At 41.3% G+C, this 21958-nt stretch overlaps 1 protein-coding gene across 1 annotated transcript in view; it reads right to left on the reverse strand.

The window, feature by feature from the left end:
- Positions 1-5799: 5799 nt before the first annotated feature.
- The window catches only part of LOC146395161 (uncharacterized), a 100055-nt gene continuing 83896 nt past the window's right edge, over positions 5800-21958 (reverse strand). Inside the window, exons 50-54 of the mRNA XM_085004278.1 lie at positions 20461-21408; positions 13482-13699; positions 11232-11454; positions 6123-6432; positions 5800-5978 (exon numbers count right to left, since the gene is read on the reverse strand). Coding sequence (XP_084860404.1) covers positions 6367-6432; positions 11232-11454; positions 13482-13699; positions 20461-21408 — 1455 coding nt within the window. The 3' untranslated portion in view covers positions 5800-5978; positions 6123-6366. The remainder of the gene's footprint in view (positions 5979-6122; positions 6433-11231; positions 11455-13481; positions 13700-20460; positions 21409-21958) is intronic.

Genomic DNA, 21958 nt, shown 5'->3' on the forward strand with positions numbered 1-21958 from the left:
GGGTTTATTTCTGGGTTCTCTATTCTGTTCCATTGGTCCGTCTGTCTGTTTTGGTACCAGTACCACACTGTCTTGGTGACTGTGGCTTTGTCATATTGCCTGAAGTCTGGGAGAGTTATGCCCCCTGCTTGGTTTTGGTTCCTCAGGATTGCTTTGGCAATTCTGGGTCTTTTATGGTTCCATATAAATGTTTGAATTGCTTGTTCTAGTTCTGTGAAAAATGTTATGGGTCATTTGATAGGAATTGCATCTGGCAGATTACTTTGAGCAGTGTGGCCATTTTTACAATATTAGTTCTTCCATTCCAGGAGCATCGAATATCTTTCCCTTTCTTTGAATATTCTTTAATTTCATTGATTACTGTTTGATAGTTCTCAGTATATAAGTCTTTCATCTCCTTGGTCAGTTCAGGTTTACTCATAGACAGTTATTTTTTGGGGGGTGCGATTTTTAAAGTTATTGTATTTTCATATTTTTTTCTCATATTTCACCGTTAGTATACAGAAATGCAACTGATTTCTGAATGTTCATCTTGTATCCTGCTACATTGCTGAATTCGTTGCTCAGGTCAAGTAGTTTTTGTATGGAGTCCTTAGGGTTTTGTATACATTCTATCATGTCATCTGCATGCAGCGACAGTTCTACCTCTTCTCTTCCAATTTGGGTGCCCTTTATTTCTTCTGTGTGTCTGACTGCTGTGGCTAGGACATCCAATACAATGTTGAATAACTGTGGTGAGAGTGGGCATCCCTGCCTTGTGCTCGGTTTTTCAGTCACATCCTTAACCCAGTGCCCCATAGCTGGAACTCTGAGACCAAAATCTTTTTCAGGGGATTAAGGATCTGGTGTTTCCATGGGCTGTGGCATAGGTTGCAGATGGAGCTTGGATCCAATGTTGCTGTGGCTATGGGCTAGGTCAGTAGCCAAGGCTCTGTATCCCTGGCCCAGGAATTTCCATATGCCGCAGGTACACCTCCCCAAAAGGAAGCTTCTTAACAAGTTCATAAGAGAACCAACCCCTAAAACACCAGTGCCTAATAATAAACTGATGAGAGTACTAGTATGGGTCATAATAGATGGGCCCAGAACAATGCTGTCTTAAATGTTCAGCAGCAAGAAACAAGGAGAGGACTCCATGTAGGTAACACCCTGTCAGGGCAGTTTCATGGAGGAGGAGGTGGGGAAGGGCAGGTGGGGTCCACACAACCAGGTGTGAGCCAGGAGAGGACCCTGTTGAGCAGTCACGGAATCCAGTGGACAGCTGTCCTGCCACAGGGATGAGACAGGAGGAGCCCCAGACATTAGGATAGATGGGCTGGGTGGGCAGGATGTGGCTGTGGCTGTGGATTTTGCTGAGAGGCTAAGACTGTTCACCTCAGTTATTTGTGCAGTACCCACCCTCTTACCCTCTAGTCTCCTCTAGGGAGGAGCCAAGATGCTGAGCAGTTGGGGGGGGGGGAGGGCCCTCCAGGGGAAGACTTGAGCCTTCCTCACCTTGGTCAGCTTTTGGTGATTTGTTGACATTTTGATTTAATTGTCATATTTTCTGGCACAGGGCTAGTACAGTCAACTGGTTTTGGAAAGCTGGTGTCTAAGGAGGAGCGGTCCCAGGGTTATTCTCTAGACAGGCCATGGCTTTCTACATCCCAGGGGCCAAATTCCATCCCTGGCTTGTGCTGGTAGGATCTACAAGCTAAGAATGGTTTATGTTTTTAAGTGGTTGAAAGTAATTTAAAAATATTACTTTGCAACACATGAAAATTATGTGACATTCACATTTCATTGTCTATAAATAATGTTTTCTGGAAACACAATTATACTCCTGTATTTACCCTCCGTCTGTGGCTGCTTTGTGGCCACAATGACTGGGATGATTAGATACAACAGAGGTGAAATTGTCAAATCTAAAACACTGACTCTCTCTCTGGCTCTATTTGCCAGAAGTTGCCAACCCCTGCTCTAGAAAAGTGGTGGTGGTTGATCTTGTTTTTCAGGTGTGCTGGGAGTTACACTCTAAAAGCAGTTAAACTTTTAGTGAATCTTGCCCCTTGAAATAAACCTCCGTTGTGTAGCGGTAAAACTGGTTGCATCACTCTCAGTAATCTCAGTTGGAATGAAGCCTAAACCACGAAATGTGCGATTATTACCTCACGAAGAGGGAAATCCACCTGCTGCTGTCTTTTTCTCATCTCAGACACAACCACAACTCTAGCACCTATCTGAATTAGGGTCAACTACAAAACTGCTAGATATTTCCAAGTCTCAAACTAGGGCATCATGAACCATAAAAGTATTTATTTTCAACTCTGGAGACGTCTCTTGACTGTGCCGGTATGTGCAAAGAGAAATGATCATGAAGAATTTCACATATAGTCATGTTCCAAGAGAAAACTCAGGAGTCCGTACATTATAACTGACACTTGGAGTAAAACCAGAAAAATGTCACTGCTATTCAGAGCATGTAGTTTCTCTTCAGTATCTCTACATATTCTTTGCCTGCTCTTTCAAGTCCATCTTCATGACAGAGACCTTGGAGGGGAGTTCTGTAAGGTTCAGATTCATACTTAGCATCTGTTGAGAAAAAGAATGACATCCCTTATCTAAAATACTTCCTGTTTAACTAAATATAAATTAGGTAAGAAGAGCTGAGACCTTTAAACGTGTTAAGAAAAATGAAAAAATATCTATATTCAACTATAACACAAAATACACCATGATTATTTCATCATTCCCCCACCCCTGCCCCTGGTTTCCTTGCTGAGCTAACTGCTCTCCAGGCTGGGTATCAGAGCTTCTGGTTTTCTCATTTCTCACTCATTTACTTAACAGCCATGGGCTAAGGTACTGTGACAAGCATTGGAATTACAAGGGGAAGGAGACACAGGGCCACCCTGAAGAATCCCACACTATAATCTGGGAAAATAGACCAACAGGAAATTTCCACATAGAGTCATAAGTCCTATGAGGGGTGCAAAAAGGGGCACAGTTGGAACACTCAGAAGGGACATCCAGCTTGGTGTTAATATTGACAGCTTTTTGGTGGAGGTGATATGGAAGTAGATACCTGAAGGATAAGGAAAAATGGGTAGAGCTGTTTGGAATTGTAAGCTGTCTATCTGACTGGATGCCAGCCAGAGGAAAGGGGCAGAGGAGGGGAGGAGGGCAATCTGACTTGGGTGTTTTATTCCATGCTAAGGAATTTGGAATTTTTCCTGAGGGCAAAAACTAAACCAAAGACAAAGTCAATGACAGGAAATGCAAATGTCACCCAAATGAACTCTGATTGCCTGAGCCTCTCTCTCTCTTTTTTTGATGCATGAACTCTGCCTGAGCCTCTCTCTCTCTCTCTCTTTTTTTTTTTTTTTTTTTTTTTTTTGCCTTAATCACTACCAGAAACTTGAGAAGTTGGTGAACCCCATGCTTTCTGAGGACAGTGTCAGAGTGCAGGCGACAGGTCGATGGGGACGGCAGAAGTAGAAGAAGGATATAGCCAGGAAGGAAAAGAAATATCTAGACTTTTTTGGAAGCTATGGAACATAGTGAATAAAGGAGTAATAAGAATATTTTTCATGATGAATATTTACGTTCACGTTTTTCGTGAGGTAATAAGAAAATATTTAATGCAGTATCTGTTCTGCAAACAACTGAGGTGCCATTTACTGTTTACAGTTGATTTCAGAAATCCTTATCTAAATTTAATTCATAAATGTTGAAAACATACCTTCTGCTAGTCCTCTGGTTCAATTTTCTTCCCACTCCTGGTAAATGTGAAATAAGTCAAATAGTATTTAAAATGTTTAGGTTAAGAGACAGTATCATATAAAAGACATATAGCTTATGAAATGTGGCCTATAAATAATACTTTTAGAGAGTTGATCTAACTTAGAGATTGCTCAAATAGAAAATTAGTCACATGAATAAAATAAAATAAATTCCCACTTATTTGGATTGTAGATAGTAGAGAACATACATACGTAATGCTATTAAGATTAATCTGATAAAAAGTAATATATATATTGGTCAACCGAATATACATAATTTCAGAGGATGCTGTTTGATCTTTCTGGTATCAGGGCATTTCAACAAATGCTTTACTTTGCAATTTTTAGGAAAACTGGCCTTTATAAAAGTTTAATCAAAGGAGTTTTCCTTAAAATGAGCTCTCTGTCCCTCTACTTTTATGGAACTAAGATTTTAAGGCATGCCCTATGTCAATTAAGAACTTGTCAACACAGAATCTTAAATCCATAAAATGAAGTGCCATTTCTGTTGCAATGGCATGTGAAAACTCTACTGGCAAAAAAATAAATAAACATGAAAATAAAAATCTGCTTGAAGAAAGGAAGAAGAGGAGCTAAAACCAGTTTTCAAACTGGGTTTCGGACTCATGGCTTTCTAGAATTAGAAACAAGGAAAACAATACAGGATTCTTTGATTCTTTACCTGTAATTTTGTTTCATTCTAGAAATTAGGGCCAGTTTTCGGCAACATCAAATGATAGCTCTCTACTTCATTTTGTAATGTGTGGGAATATTTCAAACTATATTACAAGTGTCTCTACCTGGAGTGTCCTTTTTAAGGTTTTTCTTATGAAAGGCACTCTCTCACTAAACAGTGTCTAAAATAGTATCCTGAACCTAACACTGTGCTGATAGTGACAACATGACAGGCAACACCCTTGGTTTAGCTAACATAGGTTCCAATATTTTTAGAATGTTTTCCATAACATTTTTCTTACAACAGCATTACAGAGAGGCCGAATAAAATGAATAATGTGACAACTTACCTAGATAGATCTTGTGAAAGCCATAGCTTCTAACAGATAAAGGGAGAACACTTTATAGAAATAATTTTATATTACATTAATAGACATTATGCAAAAATGTAGATCACATTTATACAGGAGTTGAATTAGGGACAGACCAATGTAAGACTATGATCTTTTCCACCCAGAGCTCTTCCTAAATATGTACTTTGGAGACCTTGAGGTTGATATCTAGGGCAGGATGGTGTTCAGGTGAAGGAAGATGTTTGAAATCCAATGTTAGCAAAGAGAACACACCCACAATGTTCTTTAAATGTTTCCATTTAACAAAAACAAAGAAAGCTGAGAACATTAGATAGGAAGAGACTGTATCTGCAAGTTATAATTCTAAAGATTTTTAACTAGAAGGATTCCTTCCTAACCTGTAGTTTCCAAACAGTGTCCCACAGAAAAGGCATGGGGGCACTGCAGCATTGAGGGGCAAAGAAGTCTCATCTTCAGAGGCTCCTTCCCTCCTTTGGCTAAACAGCTCCATGCTTGTCTTTGTTCTGTATAATACAGTTTCATGCAAAAAAGTATATTCTTTTTTAAAAAGGAAGATTTTTTTCTTTGAAAAAACAAAGTTGAACATAAAAAAGTCACCAATTTACTCAGCCCGTAATTTGACAAAAAGTAACAAAGGCCCAGCGAGAATGCAGCTTGCCTGGGCTCACAAAGCCAAAGGCCTTCTTGCTCTGTCTGGAGTTGTATGCCAGCAACTTCATCAGATTAGGGCAAAACACACAGATTTTAAACAATAATTTAGAGAAAATAAATATGGAAGACTGTCATGTAGCTCAATAATATTTGAGGCACGAGACATGAAATGGTACCTTTCTGACTAAATTCTATGTTTTGAAGGCCCGAACAAGAATAAGTTATTAACCATAACCCCTATTATATGCAGTGAACATGCTCAATTTACGAATCACCGAGCTTCTGAAGCACAGGATAGAGGACTAGAAGGAGAAAAGCTTTAGCTGAATCAAGCTCACCAAAACTGAGATTCTTCCTTAAAAGAATACTTGTTTCCTCCAAGTCAAATTTGTCTCCCCAGAGTGAGTCAGCAAAGGAATTATCCACCTTGGGGCTTATTTATGGCAAGATTGAGAGCACAAAACAGATGTCTCTTGGCCACCTAGCATCCTTCGCTTCAATCGCTCATCTCTACCTGCTGTGTATACAAGATAGAAGCTTAAGCCCAACTGTAATTGAAGTCAGTCAGAAATTACAGGTGGACTTCTTTTCCTTGGCCTCTGGTTTCCACATGAGGACTCACACCCCCTCAACCCTCTTTGGGAGAGGAGAGGAGATTTACCCAAAGTCTGAAGCTGCAAGAAGGAACTAAGGAATCCTTGTGTGGATCCGAATCTCTTCTTTGAAAACATGTGTCTGCCCAGAGCACTGTGAACTTGGGTCTCACATCTGCAGTAAGCAGCCTGCCCCCAGGACAGGTGTCAAGGTTTGCTTCCTCCGCTTAGGCCTCCAAGGGGAAGGGCCCAAGTGGGGATGAAGTATTCGGATGGCCACTGTGGCTGCGCATCGAAACTGCATCCTCCAATTCATCTGTACGTGTAGGCGATGAAGCTCCTTAGCTGATCTCCACCTGCCTGACTCCTTCCCACATTCTGTCCTCACAAAGAGAAGACAAGTGTCATTTGCCACCTACCCCACTACAGCTCCCACAAGGACGATGACCAGACAACACTCATAGAAATGTCTTCTTCTTCCCTGACTTTATAATTAATGTACAGTGTTCCAAACAACCCATACTCTCCCAACCCCCTTTGTTTTTTAGCTGCACCTGGGACATAAGGAAGTTCCTGGGTTATGGGTCAAATTTGAGCCGCATCTGCAACCTATCCTAGAGCTTATGGGATCCATAGAAATCCCAATCCCTATTTTATTTTATTTTAATTTATTTTATTTTGCTTTTTAGGGCTGCACCTGCAGCAAGCATACGGAGGTTCCCAGGCTAGGGATCGAATTAGAACTACAGCTGCCAGCCTACACCACAGCCACCAAAATGCATGATCTGAGCTGCATCTGCAACCTACACTTTGGCTAATGGCAATGGCAGATCCTTAACCCACTGAGCAAGGCCAGGGATCAAACCCAAAACCTCATGGTTCCTAGTCGGGTTTGTTGCTGCTGCTCCACAAGGGGAACTCCACCACCCCTATTTTAAAGCAGGGAGAAGTTGAAAGGACTATTTTAGAGAGATATATATTGGATCCAGTCACAATACAAAGGGCAGAAAGTACAAATGGGTGTTCATTCATTCAACCATATTGTATTACCATTAAGTGGTACTTGAGATGACAGGCTGGAAAATAATGTTGTCTTCTTTTAGAGACCAATTTGATAAATACATACACACCACACACCCACACACACACTCATTCCCAGAGTTCATATACTTTCAGTAATTATTGATACTTTTAAGTTAAACTTTGGTATCATTCTATTTTGAATGTTATAAAAGTAAATGCACCTAGGAAAATGTAGTAAAAATTAAGCCATTTCAGCCACTTCAATTCATTACCCAAGTGTAAATAGGGTACTGTGTGAAGGAAATGACACGTGTCAGTGTGTTAACATAAATACGTGTATTTTGCTGCACAGAAACGTACTGGGGAAGACTTTGTTGATCAAGGCACTGAAAAATGAAGTACAGAGGGGAAAAAAAAATAAGTGAACAATAACTGGAAGAATTTGCGTAATTACCCTCATCTTTCAAAGATAAAATGCCTCCTCCCTGGTCTATGTGGACAAAATGAATTGAGGACATGAGAGAGTGTGTGAGTCACAGAAATGAAACAATAACCTGGTTTACTGAACTCTGCTTCTGCCGTCTGAGAAACTAGTTTCATGCTGTTATCATTTGACCAGACTTAAAATTCAGAGTGGAAGGCACTGCCTGGGTGATTTCAACAGGAGGCTTATTTTGTTTATAAAGGAAATGGGACTCAATCTTCTGTTGAGACACAGTTTTGTGTCATGTTATAAGTTCGTCTTTAGGTTAGAAAGAGAAAGATAAGTACCATACGATAGCACTGGAATCTATCTGGAATCTAATATATGGGAGAAATGAATCTATCTATGGAAAAGAAAGAAACTCTTGGACATGGAGAACACACCTGTGGTTGCCAAGGAGGAGGGAACGGGAGTGGGATGGATGGGGAGTTTGGGGTTAGTTGATGCCAACTATTGCACCTGGAGTGGATAAGCAATGAGGTCCTGCTGTACTTAATTTTTCAGCTCCTTGATCAAAACCTACCCCTTTCTATCATTCTAGACAGTATATTAACACCTCTCAGAGGATTAGTCTTTTCCTACTAGAAATAATTACATCCCCAGCAATTCTAGAAGGCACATACTTTCTGTAACTCTTACTAAGAATTCTGTCAACAATACCTTTATAAGAACCTTTTCAATGCATCCTGCCCATAATGGTTATGTAGACAAGTTTTGCTTTGTTTACAATACCAAGGAACAAAAACCAAGCAGGAGGCCTAACTTTCCGAGACTTGAGGCAATACTAAAAAGCCACGCTAATGAAGACAGTGTGGTACTGGTACCAAAACAGACATACAGACCAAGGGAGCAGAATAGAGAACCTAGAAATAAACCCAGACTCCTACGGTCAATTAATCTTCAACAAAGGAGGCAAGAATATAAAATGGGAAAAAGACAGTCTTTTCAGCAAGAGGTGCTGGGGAAACTGGACAGCCGCATGTAAATCAATGAAACGAGAACACACCCTCACACCATGCACCAAAATAAACTCAAAATGGCTTAAAGGCTTAAATGTAAGACAAGACACCATCAAACTCCTGGAAGAGAACATAGGCAAAACATTCTCTGACATCAACCTTACAAATGATTTCTCAGGTCAGTCTCCCAAGGCAACAGAAATAAAAGCAAAAATAAACCAATGGGACCTAAGCAAACTGACAAGCTTTTGACCAGCCAAAGAAAGCATAAAAAAAAAAAATAAGATAAAACTTATAGAATGGGAGAAAATAGTTTCAAACGATGCAACTGACAAGGGCTTAATCTCTCAAATATAGAAACAACTTATACAATTCAACAGCAAGGGAGCCAACAACCCAATGGACAAATGGGCAAAAGACTTGACTAGACATTTCTCCAAAGAAGATATACAGGGTCAACAAGCCCATGAAAAAATGCTCCACGTCACAGTTTATTAGAGAAATGCAAATCAAAACTGCTACGAGGTACCACCTTGCGCCAGTCAGAATGGTCATCATTAACAAGTCCACAAATGACAAATGCTGGAGGGGGTGTGGAGAAAAGGGAACCCTCCTGCACTGTTGGTGGGAATGTCAGTTGTTGCCACCATTATGAAAAACAGTGTGGAGCTACCTTAGAAAACTAGACATAGAACTACCATATGACCCAGCAATCCCACTCTTGGGCAAAACTTTCCTTGAAAAAGATACATGCACCCATGTGTTCACTGCAGCACTATTCACAATAGCCAAGACGTGGAAATAACCTAACTCTCCATCAGCATATGAGTGGATTAAGAAGCTGTGGTATATATGCACAATGGAAAACTACTCAGCCATAAGAAAGAACAAAATAATGCCATTTGCAGCACCACGGATGGGACTAGAGACTCTCATACTAAATGAAGTAAGTCAGAAAGAGACAGACAGATACCACATGATGTCACTTATATCTGGAATCTAATACTTGGCACAAATGAACCTTGCCACAGAAGAGAAAATCATGGACATGGAGAACGGCTTGTGGTTGCCGAGGGGGAGGGAGTGGGAACGTCTGGGAGTCTGGGTTAATAGATGGAAACTCTTGCCTTTGGAATGGATCAGCAATGAGATCCCACTATATAGCACTGGGAACTATGCCTGGTCACCTATGATGGAGCGTGATCATGGGAGTAAAAAGAATGTATACATATATGGGTGATTGGGTCACCTTGCTGTACAGTAGAAAATGGACAGAACACTGTAAAGCAGCTAGAATGGACAAAAATAAAAAGAAAATAATAAAAATGTGCTTTGCTTGGCTACATATTTAGAAATGTTCTACAATTGTTCAGGAAGACATTTTATAGAAGTTGCAATAAAGATGATATAAGTAAAATAGCAAGTAAGAGTGTATCCCTCATGTAAGAAAATGACAAAAGCTTTAACTTAAACAGAAATGAAGGAGTTCCCGCTTTGGTGCATTGGGATGGGTGGCATCTCTGCAACATCAGGATGCAGGTTCAATCCCCAGACCCCACAGAGATTTATAGGATCCGCACTGCCGTAGCTGTGGTGTAGCTATGGTGCGGCTCAGACCTGAACCCTGGCCCAGAAACTCTATATGCTGCAGGGTAGCCACAAAAGAAAAGAAAATACAGATGTGAACCTTTTATTTTATTGTACTTTTATGGCTGCGCCAGAGGCACATGGATATTTCAAGGCTAAGGGTTGAATCAGAGCCAAAGCTGAGGCCTACACTGCAATCAGGGTAATACCTGATCCAAGTCACCTCTGTGACCTATGCCACAACTGGGGGCGATACTTAATCCTTAATGAGCAAGGCCAGGGGTGGAAACTGCGTCCTCACAGACACCGTGGCAGGTTCACAACCCACTGAGACACAATGGGAACTAAGTCTTGTTATTCAGTGTTACAAGTTTTTTTGATTCTTAAAAGGGTTTATCTTAGCTTCCTTTAAGTAAAACACATCCGTATGTGCTTAAGTGTTTGGATGCCAATCATTCACTAACGTTTAGGGGTAGAAAAACGAGTGCAACAAACTCGAAAATGATGAACTATGGCCAAACTGAAATCAATTAGAAAATATCCCAAACATCTAAAAGAAAAGTATTTCTTTGGTTATTAGGCAACAATATTTAATTTCTAAAATGGAAATTAAGGAGTTCCTGCTGTGGCCCAGTGGTAATGATCCTGACTAGCAGCTATGAGGAAGGGCTTTTGAGCCCTGGCCTCCCTCAGTGCCTCAGGGATCCAGTCTTGCAGGGCGTTGTGACAGGTCACAGATGCACCTTGGATCCTGCATTGTTGTGGCTGTGACAAAAGCCATCGGTTGTAGCTCTAAATGGACCCCTAGCCTGGGAACTTCCAGATGCTGCACATGCTGCCCTAAAAAGAAAAAAAAAAGTTATTTTAATGCAAGTTCTCAAGACATTTAAAATTTGTCAGTTACATTCAATGAAATAAAGTTAATGATAGGTGTATCTCTTCAAAATGAGAAATCCAGGGACTTAAAAAAATTACAAAACATGTCTCCTTTCTTGATTAGCACCAATAACATGGCTTTTCCTTAGTGTGCAAAAGTCAAATAAACAACTCACCATTCCACCACTTAAAAACAAGAATTACATCAGAAATATGAAACCCGAGAAAGAAAGGATAATGTAACTAACCTTGGTCAAGAAAGCATCGATGCTGTTATTTGGAGGATGTGAACGTGCGGTAGAAGCCACTGAGTTTTCTCTTGGAGTAAGATTTCCACTAAACACTGAAATGGTATGAAGATTTCCAGCACGAGGTGGCTCCAGGACTGGTCTTGTAGTCAAAGCTTGAGGTCTATTTAGCTCTCTCACCACCTGAAGTTGAGCGGCGGTCTCAGCCAGCCTCTCTTCGGTCCTGTGAAGATTGTAAAATGCGTATTTCATTCATTTCATTTTTTCTAAATGATTCCTAAATGATATTCACTGAACTGTGTCTTAGCACTGAAAAGTGTATCAGAGCAGAAGTACATATGTGCCTAAGACATTTTTTTTGAGGGGGGGGGCACCCTGGCCAGGAACTGAACCAGCGCCACAGTCAGGACCCAGACACTGCATTGACAATGCAGAATCCTTAAGCCACCGTGACATCAAGAGATCCCCTGCCCCTAAGGGATTCTTAACCGACAAGTAATTCAAAGTCAGGAGAGGAGAGAAAGGATGTCAGTGATGGAGGTGGCTTAATGGGTGACACGTGCTGCCTTCTGGAATGCCTGCACTTAGACAAACTTCTCTTAAGTAAACAAATATAGGGAGAAAAAATAAACCATCCCTCAAAGACATGGTCAACGTCTGTGTTCACCACCACTGTGTACACATTTCATTCATGACTTTGGAGAAATGAAGCACGTGGCCCAGAGGAAGGATTTAGAGCAACAAACCTCAAGGGGAGGATGCCCTAGTGGAGTCGGTTGATCCCAAAGACCTGAAACAGCTGCAGAGGAAGCTAAGCATACCCCCTGCTTCTTGAAAGTATATCTTACTTCGCTTTTATGAAAGGGTTACATCAGTATGTTTTTGATAACTGAAAAACAATCTGAACAGGATTTCTAATGTTATGGAACAAAGGCCAAAAGCCAAAGCAGCAGTCAGTGTGCATTTTACAGAGTCATCTCAGAGGCACCACACCCCAAGCAGGGAGAACAGGCCCACCCACCAAGCTCTTCCCCCAGGAAGTACATTCAGCATCTCAGCATCAAGCCCCTGAGGCTTTGAACTGTCCTGGGAGCACCTGTGCTTTCTTGATGCTTATTTATTTTAGGCACCCACTAGCAAGATATGTCCTCCGTTCACTGCTTCTTTGCGTTATGTCATTTGGGTTTTACAAGAGATTTCATGGGGGAATTCCCATAGTGGCTCAGTGGGAATGAACCTGACTAGTACCCATGAGGATGGGGGTTCCATCCCTGGCCTTGTTCAGTGGGTTCAGTTTCTGGCATTGCCGTGGGCTCTGGTGTATATCCCAGATGTGGATCGGCTCCTGCATTGCTCTGGTTGTGGTGTAGGCTGGCAGCTCCAGTTCTGATTTGACCCCAAGCCCAGGAACTTCCCTATACTGTAAATAACAGCCCTGAAAAGCAAACAAACAAAAACAAACAAACAAAAACAAACACAGGCACCCACTGCTTTTGGATGTGGGGAATCCTGTAGCTTCTAACAGTATTTACCAAAGACCTGCAGGTGAGATCTGCCCTTTCCGTGTTCCGCACATGCCCCCAGGCAGGACGCTGTTTTATGTTCAGCCACCAAGTGAAGTATGCTGCCCTTCACCCCTACATTAACGTTCCCCTATTTCACAAGCCTACCTTTATATAGAGCAGAAAACTTAACAGCATACATCAGAGTTTGCCTCAGGGTGCTATCCAGTGATGGTACTGAACATCAGAATCAAGAAGCTAAATTTACCAAAAGCTAGAATGTGACCTTTTCGGTTGAAGGGGTCATCTTCCAAAAAATAGTTCAACGTGTTGATGTCGCTATTTAGAGTAATTCCAAAAGGAAAATTTATAATAATATTGCTGTCTAAATTGCAAAGCTGGAGTTTCCGTTGTGGCACAGTGGTTAGCGAATCCAACTAGGAACCAGAGTGACTCAGACTAGGAACCATGAGGTTGCGGGTTCGGTCCCTGGCCTTGCTCAGTGGGTTAAGGGTCTGGCATTGCTGTGAGCTGTGGTGTAGGTTGCAGATGCGGCTCGGATCCCACGTTGCTGTGGCTCTGGCGTAGGCCGGCGGCCATAGCTCCAATTAGACCCCTAGCCTGGGAACCTCCATATGCCACGGGAGCAGCCCTAGAAAAGGCAAAAAAATTTAAAAATTAAAAAAATAAATAAATAAATTGCAAAGCTTCAAAACCCCTTAACTTCTGACTCTAGGTTTTAACTTACTTGTTTAGTTTATTGTCCAATGACATTCTAACTTTTACTTCTTCTAGGTAGATTTGCTTATACATTTTCAATTCTGTTTCCTTAGCATAGTCTGTACAAGTTTTCACTGTGGAGAGTTCAGATTCAAGATCTCTAGGTCTGAGTTCCATTTCACTTTTCATTGGAACAGATTTGTTTTCCCATAACTTCACTAAGGTTTCTTGAGATGTTGATTGTTTCTAAAGCAAATGAAAATAATACATTGTAAAAACAACTGTAAGCTAGTAATTCTGGTATATTTGCTCCCTTTAATTTGGAGTCAGTGTTTCAGACAGCAACTGTAAATATGGCCAAAAAAAGCTGAACCTTAAAATATTTATCATCAATGTCAACTGAATTAATCAAAATTGAATCATTCTTATATTAGTACTCATGTAATCTGAAAATATAAAGAATCATAGGATCAATTTTCATTTTAAAAAATTGAAAAATACAATTTGGCATTGTCCTCCCTCACTTTCCATCACAAAAGGCTGGATAGAATTCCTTCTGCTATGCAGCCAGAATAATGTGAGAAAATGTATGTGTGTGTGTGTGCGTGTGTACATATATATATATACACACACACATAAAATGTATATAAATACACATATTATATATATATACACACACACACACAGGACGTGTGCTATGCAACAGATGAAAGCAAAATTGATGAGAAGGATAATTCAACAAAAAAAGATTATTAAGTATAAAGAAACTAGGTTCACTGGGTTCAAATATCTGTATCCCATTGATAGCACCTCCACATGTCCACCTGTCAAGCAAAACTAAAATAGAGAAATGGCTTCTGGGCTAAGAGCACATCTAGGGTGCTCCCAGGAACACATGACCTAAAGATGAAGCCAAGTCTGTAAAACACTTTATTAAGACCTTGGAAGATTGAAGGTCTACCTCAAATTCCTTCTTTTAGGATCTTAAAAGCATAAGCATTTGAAAGGTATCTTCTCGTGACAACTTCACAGGAAGCCCAAGGTGAAGAGTTATCTCAAAAAGATTCTTGTGACGGTAGCTTTTTTGAAGGAATGAACCCCAATAAAATTCACAGGAAACTCAAAGTTATAAAGAGAGCTGTGGAAACAAAAACACTGCTACCACAGTTGGACTAAAAGAGACCAAGACCTTACAAAATGTGAAGAGGACTTCAAAAGGTTTTCCTTAGCAATTCTACGCGGAGGAAGTTGCCTGCGAAAACTACTTAGCTACAAACCCAGGTCACTGCTCATGAAAAGGACAGAACTAAGAGCCCAGAGGGTAGAGCAAAGGAGAATCGCTCCCAAGTCCTAATCAAAGAGCAGGTACCAGGCTGTATTTCAGAACTGCTGTAGTCCACTGTGCCTCTCCGTTTCCATTTCGTAATGGGAGAGCCTTGAGCAGCTTACCAGAATGTTGGGTGTGGGGGTGGTAGATAACGTGACCCTTTAGTTCCCAAGTCTTCATGGTGAGAGGACTGCACTCAAGGGGATAAACTCTAGAAACCACACCAAGTTGACTCGTCCCTCTCTGTACCTGATGAAGATGGTAAAATCTGGGACTTGAGCCTGAGCCTGACACACTAACGGTTGAGACTCATGGGAGAACTGGTAAGGTTCAGTGTATTTTCACGTGGATGGAATATGAAACATTGTGACCAGCGAGTAGATAACGCTGGTTTCTGAATGTAAACATAAGTTTTAGAAAATTCATCTCCTAAAAATGGTGGGACACGGGGTAACCTTAGTCACTTGCTCCTAATGAACACAATACGGTGGAAGTGATGTTTTGTGAACTGCAAGGCTACGTTAGAAAAGACAGTACAGGAGTTCCCGTCATGGCGCAGTGGTTAACGAATCCGACTAGGAACCATGAGGTTGCGGGTTCGGTCCCTGGCCTTGCTTGTGGGTTAACGATCCGGCGTTGCCGTGAGCTGTGGTGTAGGTTGCAGACGCGGCTCGGATCCCGCGTTGCTGTAGCTCTGGCGTAGGCCGGTGGCTACAGCTCCAATTCAACCCCTAGCCTGGGAACCTCCATATGCCGCGGGAGCGGCCCAAGAAATAGCAACAACAACAACAACAAAAGACAAAAAAAAAAAAAAAAAAGAAAAGACAGTACAGCTTCCGCCTGGACCTTAAACTTTGGATCCCAGATCCCTGTTGTGAGGAAGCTTAGGCCACAGAGAGAGGCCAGGCGTTCAGGGCAGTTGTTCCACCTGCCTGCCCAACCAAAGGTCCAGACAGCCACCAGAACCAACAATCAGCATGTGAGGGAACAGACCTTCGAGTGATTCTAGCCCCCAGATGAAGCTGAGGGGAACACAGACCTGCTGTCCTGGCCACATTCTTCCCAAATGTAGATTGTGAACAAAATACACATTGTTCCTTTAAACCACTGCACTTTGGAGAGTTTCTCAGGGAAATACAGATAAACAGGAACGTGGATTAAAAAAAAAAGATCAGAAGATATGTAACATAAATACAGTAGAGACTGGTCTCCTGTAACCTGGAATCTAAGAAGTGCTGCAACTGATTTCTTAATGACAAACTCTGCTGAAGAGAAGAAGATAACTAGAAGAAACACCTAAGAACTACTGAGGAAGAAGTGTGTTTAGCGTTCCCTTCAATTAAATTTCTTACAAACAGGCAGGGATGCCACCTTAAAATTCCCCCTCATGGTTGAGGATAAGGAAGACTGGTATGCAAGGAGACACATGATTTGAAGTACAGCAACTGAGAAACAAGTAGAAATAGTCCATTGAATAGCCAGAATCAGACTTGCAAACCCATTTCAATTAACTGAAATTCTAGAGATAGGCAGCTTTGAGTATTTAATAATCTAGCACTCAATCCTCAGTTCCCTTTCCTCAGAGAGGAAATAGAACCCTGTGGAAGCATTTTTAATTTTCTCAGTAGTAAAACAAATGGAGAGTCCTCTGGCCGTCTCTAAGGGCAGTACAGTCTTCCCTTTACTTTCCTCAAGGCTCGTCCGTACGGGGAGGTAAAATGCTCTCATCTTAGGTGGTACCACAGTGCTTCTCCATATCACACAGATAGGCTGTGAAACTGTGAAGTACAAACTGCTCATTTATTGTCTGTCTCTGATAAACTGGTTGAATATTACCTGTTGTGGTGGTGGTGGTGGTGTTTGGGCCTCCCCTGTGACATGGGGAATTTTCTGGGCCTGGGATTCAGCCTGTGACAGAGCAGCAACCTCGGGTGCTTGAACTGCTGCACCACAATGGAATTCTGAATATTACCTGACTTTCAACAGCTGCACCCTTGATAATTTTTCTTTGGATGGCATGAAATATTTATTCCATTAATTACATATTACGCTATAAAGAATAGCTCTGCATCTCTTTCTCTTTAGGTAAAAGGAGGTAGATTCAAGGGGCTGTGGATTCTGAGAGCAGGATCTATGCCAAGAACAAGGTCAGAACAGTGTTTTACACAAGAACCAAATCAAGAGATGATTTCATTGTGAATTGCAAGATGCTGGATTAAAGAGATTTCCCAAGGGGAAAGCTGACAGCCCAAAGTTAATCTTCTCCTCTTAACTGGTGAAGTTTATGGATGAGTCTGTGAATTCTAATAGGTATACATAATGAAGTATATAGTAGACTGAGGCAGCAGATCCTGTGACTAGGATTTGATAAAAACTGGGGTAAAGTGGGAGGCTCTGGGTGAGAGAATAAATGTTTGAATGGAGGGGCAAAAAGAAATGGAATTTATCTTTGTAAGCCTACTTCCCATCACGTCACAGTGTGAGCAGCATAGAAGCTGGTCATAGTTCCTTTCAAAGCAGAAAATCTCCACAGATGTGTTTAAAGGCATTCCACTACTCTTTTTATTGCTACAGAAAACAACTGGGAACCTGAAGGATGACCAAAAGAGTTCTCATAAAATGTGAGTTAGCACTGGCACATACTGATTAATGCATTACCACTGAGGCTCTAAAAAGGAACCGTCATGGAATTCCTGTCGTGGCGCAGTGGTTAACGAATCTGACTAGGAACCATGAGGTTGCGGGTTCGGTCCCTGCCCCTGCTCCTGCTCAGTGGGTTACAGATCTGGCGTTGCCGTGAGCTGTGGTGTAGGTCGCAGACGCGGCTCAGATCCCGCGTTGCTGTGGCTCTGGCGTAGGCCGGTGGCTACAGCTCCGATTGGACCCCTAGCCTGGGAACCTCCATATGCCGCGGGAGCGGCCCAAGAAATAGCAAAAAGACAAAAAAAAAAAACAAAAGAAAAAAGGAACCGTCATGTTTAGTGTCAATTGACTATCAGTAAGAGTGACAAAAGAATTTGATTTTAACAAATGATAGTGGGACAAATGTATGCTGACACACAAAAGAAGACAATGAAACCTCTACCTCATCCCATATGTAAAAATTAACTCAAAATGAAGAGCTGCATCTGCAGAATTCTTCAGGGGAAAACATAGGTGTGTTATTTGCATGACTGGATTTGAGAATTGTTCCTTAGATATGACACCAATAAACAAAAAAGAGATTATTTTCAAGTCATAAATATTAAAAGCTTCTGGGCTTCAAAAGATACCGTGAAAAAAGTGAACAGGTGAGGAACAGGGGAGAAAACATCTGACAGTCCTGAATCTGGGAAACACAGCTGTATTTAGGAAACAAAAAGAACTTTTACACTTCGTTAAAAAACCGGCAAAAAATGTGCACAGACAGTTCTTCAAAGAAGATACACAAATGGGTCATAAGCTTGTGACTAGCCCCTCAACCTTATGAGTCATCAGAAAAATGCAAATCAAAACCACAATGAGATGCCACTTCACACCGACTACGATGGCTGGAATAAAAAAGATGGGGAATGCTAAGTATTGACAGGCATGTATTGAATTGAAATGCTGACACACTTTGGATAAAAATGTAAAATGGTGAAGCCACTCTGGAAAAACATTATGGCTGTTTATCAAAAGGTGAAAGGGAGTTATCATGTGATATAGCAATTCCGGTCCTAAGCATATTCCCCAAAGAAATGAACACATATATTTACACCAGAACCTGGATGTAAATGTTCACAGCAGTATTATCAACAATAGTCAAAAAGTAATAACAACCCAAAGGTCCATCAGCTGATGATTGGATGGATAAAAAGTGGTATGTCCATACCATGGAATAACATGCAGCAATGAAAAGAAATGAAGTGCATGCTACAAAACAGATGTACCTCGGAAACATGCTAAATGAAAGAAGGCAGCCACAAAAGACCCCACATTGTGATTCTATTCATGTGAAATGTCCAGAAAAGGCAAATCCCTGTGTAGAGACCAGGAGAAGACTTGTGCTTCCCCAGGCCTGGGAAGAGAGGGGAATGGGAAACGTCAGGATGGCAAAGAGGTAGAGGGTTTCTTTTGAGGCTGATGAACATGTTCTAAAATTGGCTGTGGTGATAACTGAATAACCCTTGGAATATACTGAATGTACCTGGATTGTACAACTTAAATGAATGGCTTCTATTTCAATAAAGCTGTCACTAAAAAACAGCTGATGTTTTGGGGTCAGTAATGGTGTGCTGTTCAACTTCAGGTCACAGGCCAGGGATCAAGACATAAGAGAGTCAACAGTCTGCCCTCTGGAATAGGAAAAAGCGACCTTTTCTACTTGTACTCAATTTAACAATTAATAGGAAAAGCTGTGTTTCAGGACTCAACACATTGAGGGATTTATATTTCCCCAAATTAAGTGATTTTTTTGGGTCTACTGCCCCCGCCCCCGCCCCAAGAAACCCAAAGAAATAGGAAAAAATAGGTGTATAGGTCGAATGAGTAACGGTAAATTCCACTCTGTGTAACATCTTCCTTCCTTTTTCTTAGAGGCTCCAATTATCTTCCGATTTCCCACTGTAAATCAACTCTACCTCACTATAATTAAAAATGAAACCAAACCCAGAGTTCCTCACACATTCAATCCCATGCTCAAGTCCTTCCAGCGGATTCCTCACTCAGAATAAAAATGAGGCCATGCCCATGGCCTCCAGGGCCCTTGATAACCTGGCCTCCACCTGCCTCCCTGACCGCAGCCCCTGCTGCCCTCCCCCCCACCCACTCCACGAAGGCTCCTCATGAATCCTGCCACCTCGCATTAGGCTGAAAATGGGACTCCAATGCCAAACTAATCAATCAGAGAGCTACAGTTCAATCTGGGTTGGACAAACTCATATCAAATAAGAGCAGCTCAGGCGTGAAATGAGAATGAGGAACCAGTCACTCGTAAAAATGGCCAAAGTAAATTATAAGTAGCAGTGGGAAGATTAAGTCAAATGCAGGTCTGCCAAAACTCACCCCATGGGTGCCAGATTATGGTTTGATGAAAAGGAGATGCCTTTAAAGAGTTGAGACGCCATAAGAATACATGATTTGAGATTGAAATATTTCCAAACTTACATCAAATGGACATGAATAAAAATAACACTGTACCAATGAGAAAGGTCTGAAAAGCTACTGAAGGAAAAGAACTATGAGACACAGCACTCATACATGAGTCCCTCTGGGAAATCTTGATGGGCTGGCAAGGTCATCCACACAACCGAATCTTAATATCAAAGTACTCATCTGAGGTATGAGCATTTCACTTATCTTCTCCATCATGCTCTCACAATGTGGTGACACAGAGACAGAAATTATCGTCTTGGCACCGTAACAGTACATCGTTAACAAACGTCTATATCTACGAACAATTTATAACATCATCTCTTACAACTGCATAGGTGACACAATGTCTTGACCCAAAGCCAAGCACCTCTCAGGTCTAATTTTTGTTTGCTGATTACAAGGTAGGCTTTTAAGCTGATTGATAGCATATACATATACATATAGATATACAGACATATAGATATCAGTTTTGACATTCAACTAGATTCCGTTGTGGTCACCGTAAATGTTACTCTGAACTTCCCTTCAGCAAGTCTGAGAATCCCTTCTCTTTCTGGATACTTACTGCTCTCTGTGTTTTCACATTTTCAGCCTGAGACAGCCTCTCCTTGAGAAGATGAAGCTCATTGGTTAACTTCTTAAGGCTTTCCTCCAGCATCAGACTTTCCTTTTCCCTTTGGTCTTGAAGGGTCTTCAGGATATCCTGAAACCGTTCTTGGCTACCCATTACCATCTTCTCTTTGCTCTCGATTTTGTTTTTTGCATCATCCAGCTGTTCTTGCAGCAACAGGTTTACACTCTCTAGTTGGGCTAATCTCTCCTCCAAGCGCTCCTGCTTGCCCATGTATTCCTTCACTTTGCCGTGTTCACATAGACATGGGTCTTCACTTTCCTTCTTCTGACACTGTGCTTGGCTCAGTTCTCTCTGTACCTGCTCTAACAGCAAAGAGTTTTCTCTGAGAGCATCTCTCGTGTGATGCATCTCAATGTCTAGGCTACTGAATTTACGCTGGGTTTCAGACAATTGCTGCAAAAGTAGCTTGTTGTGATCTTTCAGGTTAGACATCTCCAAATTCATTTTGTCCTGTAAGCATAGCCACTCACCTCTTGCTCTCTGAAAGGTGAGTTCCAGGTCTCTTTTTGCTGTCTGACTTTGCTCATGATCACTCATGGCAGTAGTCAGCTTGGAACAATATAACGCAACATCTGTTTCCAGGCTTTCTGTCTTTTGTTCTTCCTTCTTCAGTTTAGACTTCAGCCTTGTATTCTCAGCTGTCAGATCATGAAGCTGTCCACTGTATGTCTGTGTCAATTTTTCCTCACTAAGTTTTATTGCCTTTTGAAGTTCATCATTCTTTTGTTTTACAATTTCAATGTCCTCTAAATATTTCCTTTCCTTTTCCAGGTTCTCATTTTTTATTGTGTCTATTTCTCGTTTTAACGTGGCAATCTCATCCTGTATCATGAGATTTTCATGTAACAGATTTGTTGCTTTTTCGTGACTATCAGAAACCTAAGTAAAAGCAAAGGAGATTTTTAGCCTGTACGCAATAAACTGACCCATGCTTTCCTCTGAAATGAAACACTAGTCTATGTGTTTATACAATGAGAAGACTGCAGTGAGTGGAAACCCAACTGGACAGAAATAAAGCTTGGATACATCTCTCAGACTTTCCACAAGCAGGAATCCCTTGAAGTTCAAAAACTGAATGGAAGATAAGGAATCCATGAAAAGGAAAAAGGAAACCAAACCACAAGAGAATTTTTAAAATGCTCAGGATTAGAAAGGACTTTTCTCCGAATTACAAGAAGCCCAGAAGGCATCTAATAAAAAAGGAATGAATCTAACTCCACTTACGCATGGCTTCTGCTGTCTAATGTGTCCAGCCACCCCACAGGAAGAGCCTTTTCTCTGTACATGCATTGAACAGACCGAATTTCCTAAAATGTTTTCTTCTCTCCAGAGAATAATAGTTCATAAATATTTAAACTTCCTAACATGTTTTACAGTCAGTTACAAGAATTACACCTACTGATAACTGACAAAGCTAGCCACTGTACTA

The sequence above is a fragment of the Sus scrofa genome, chromosome 17, assembly GCF_054392235.1.
Source record: "Sus scrofa isolate SSC_HxYL_T2T_F1_AM1 chromosome 17, Sscrofa_HxYL_maternal_Yorkshire_Landrace_v2.0, whole genome shotgun sequence".
NCBI lineage: Eukaryota > Metazoa > Chordata > Mammalia > Artiodactyla > Suidae > Sus > Sus scrofa.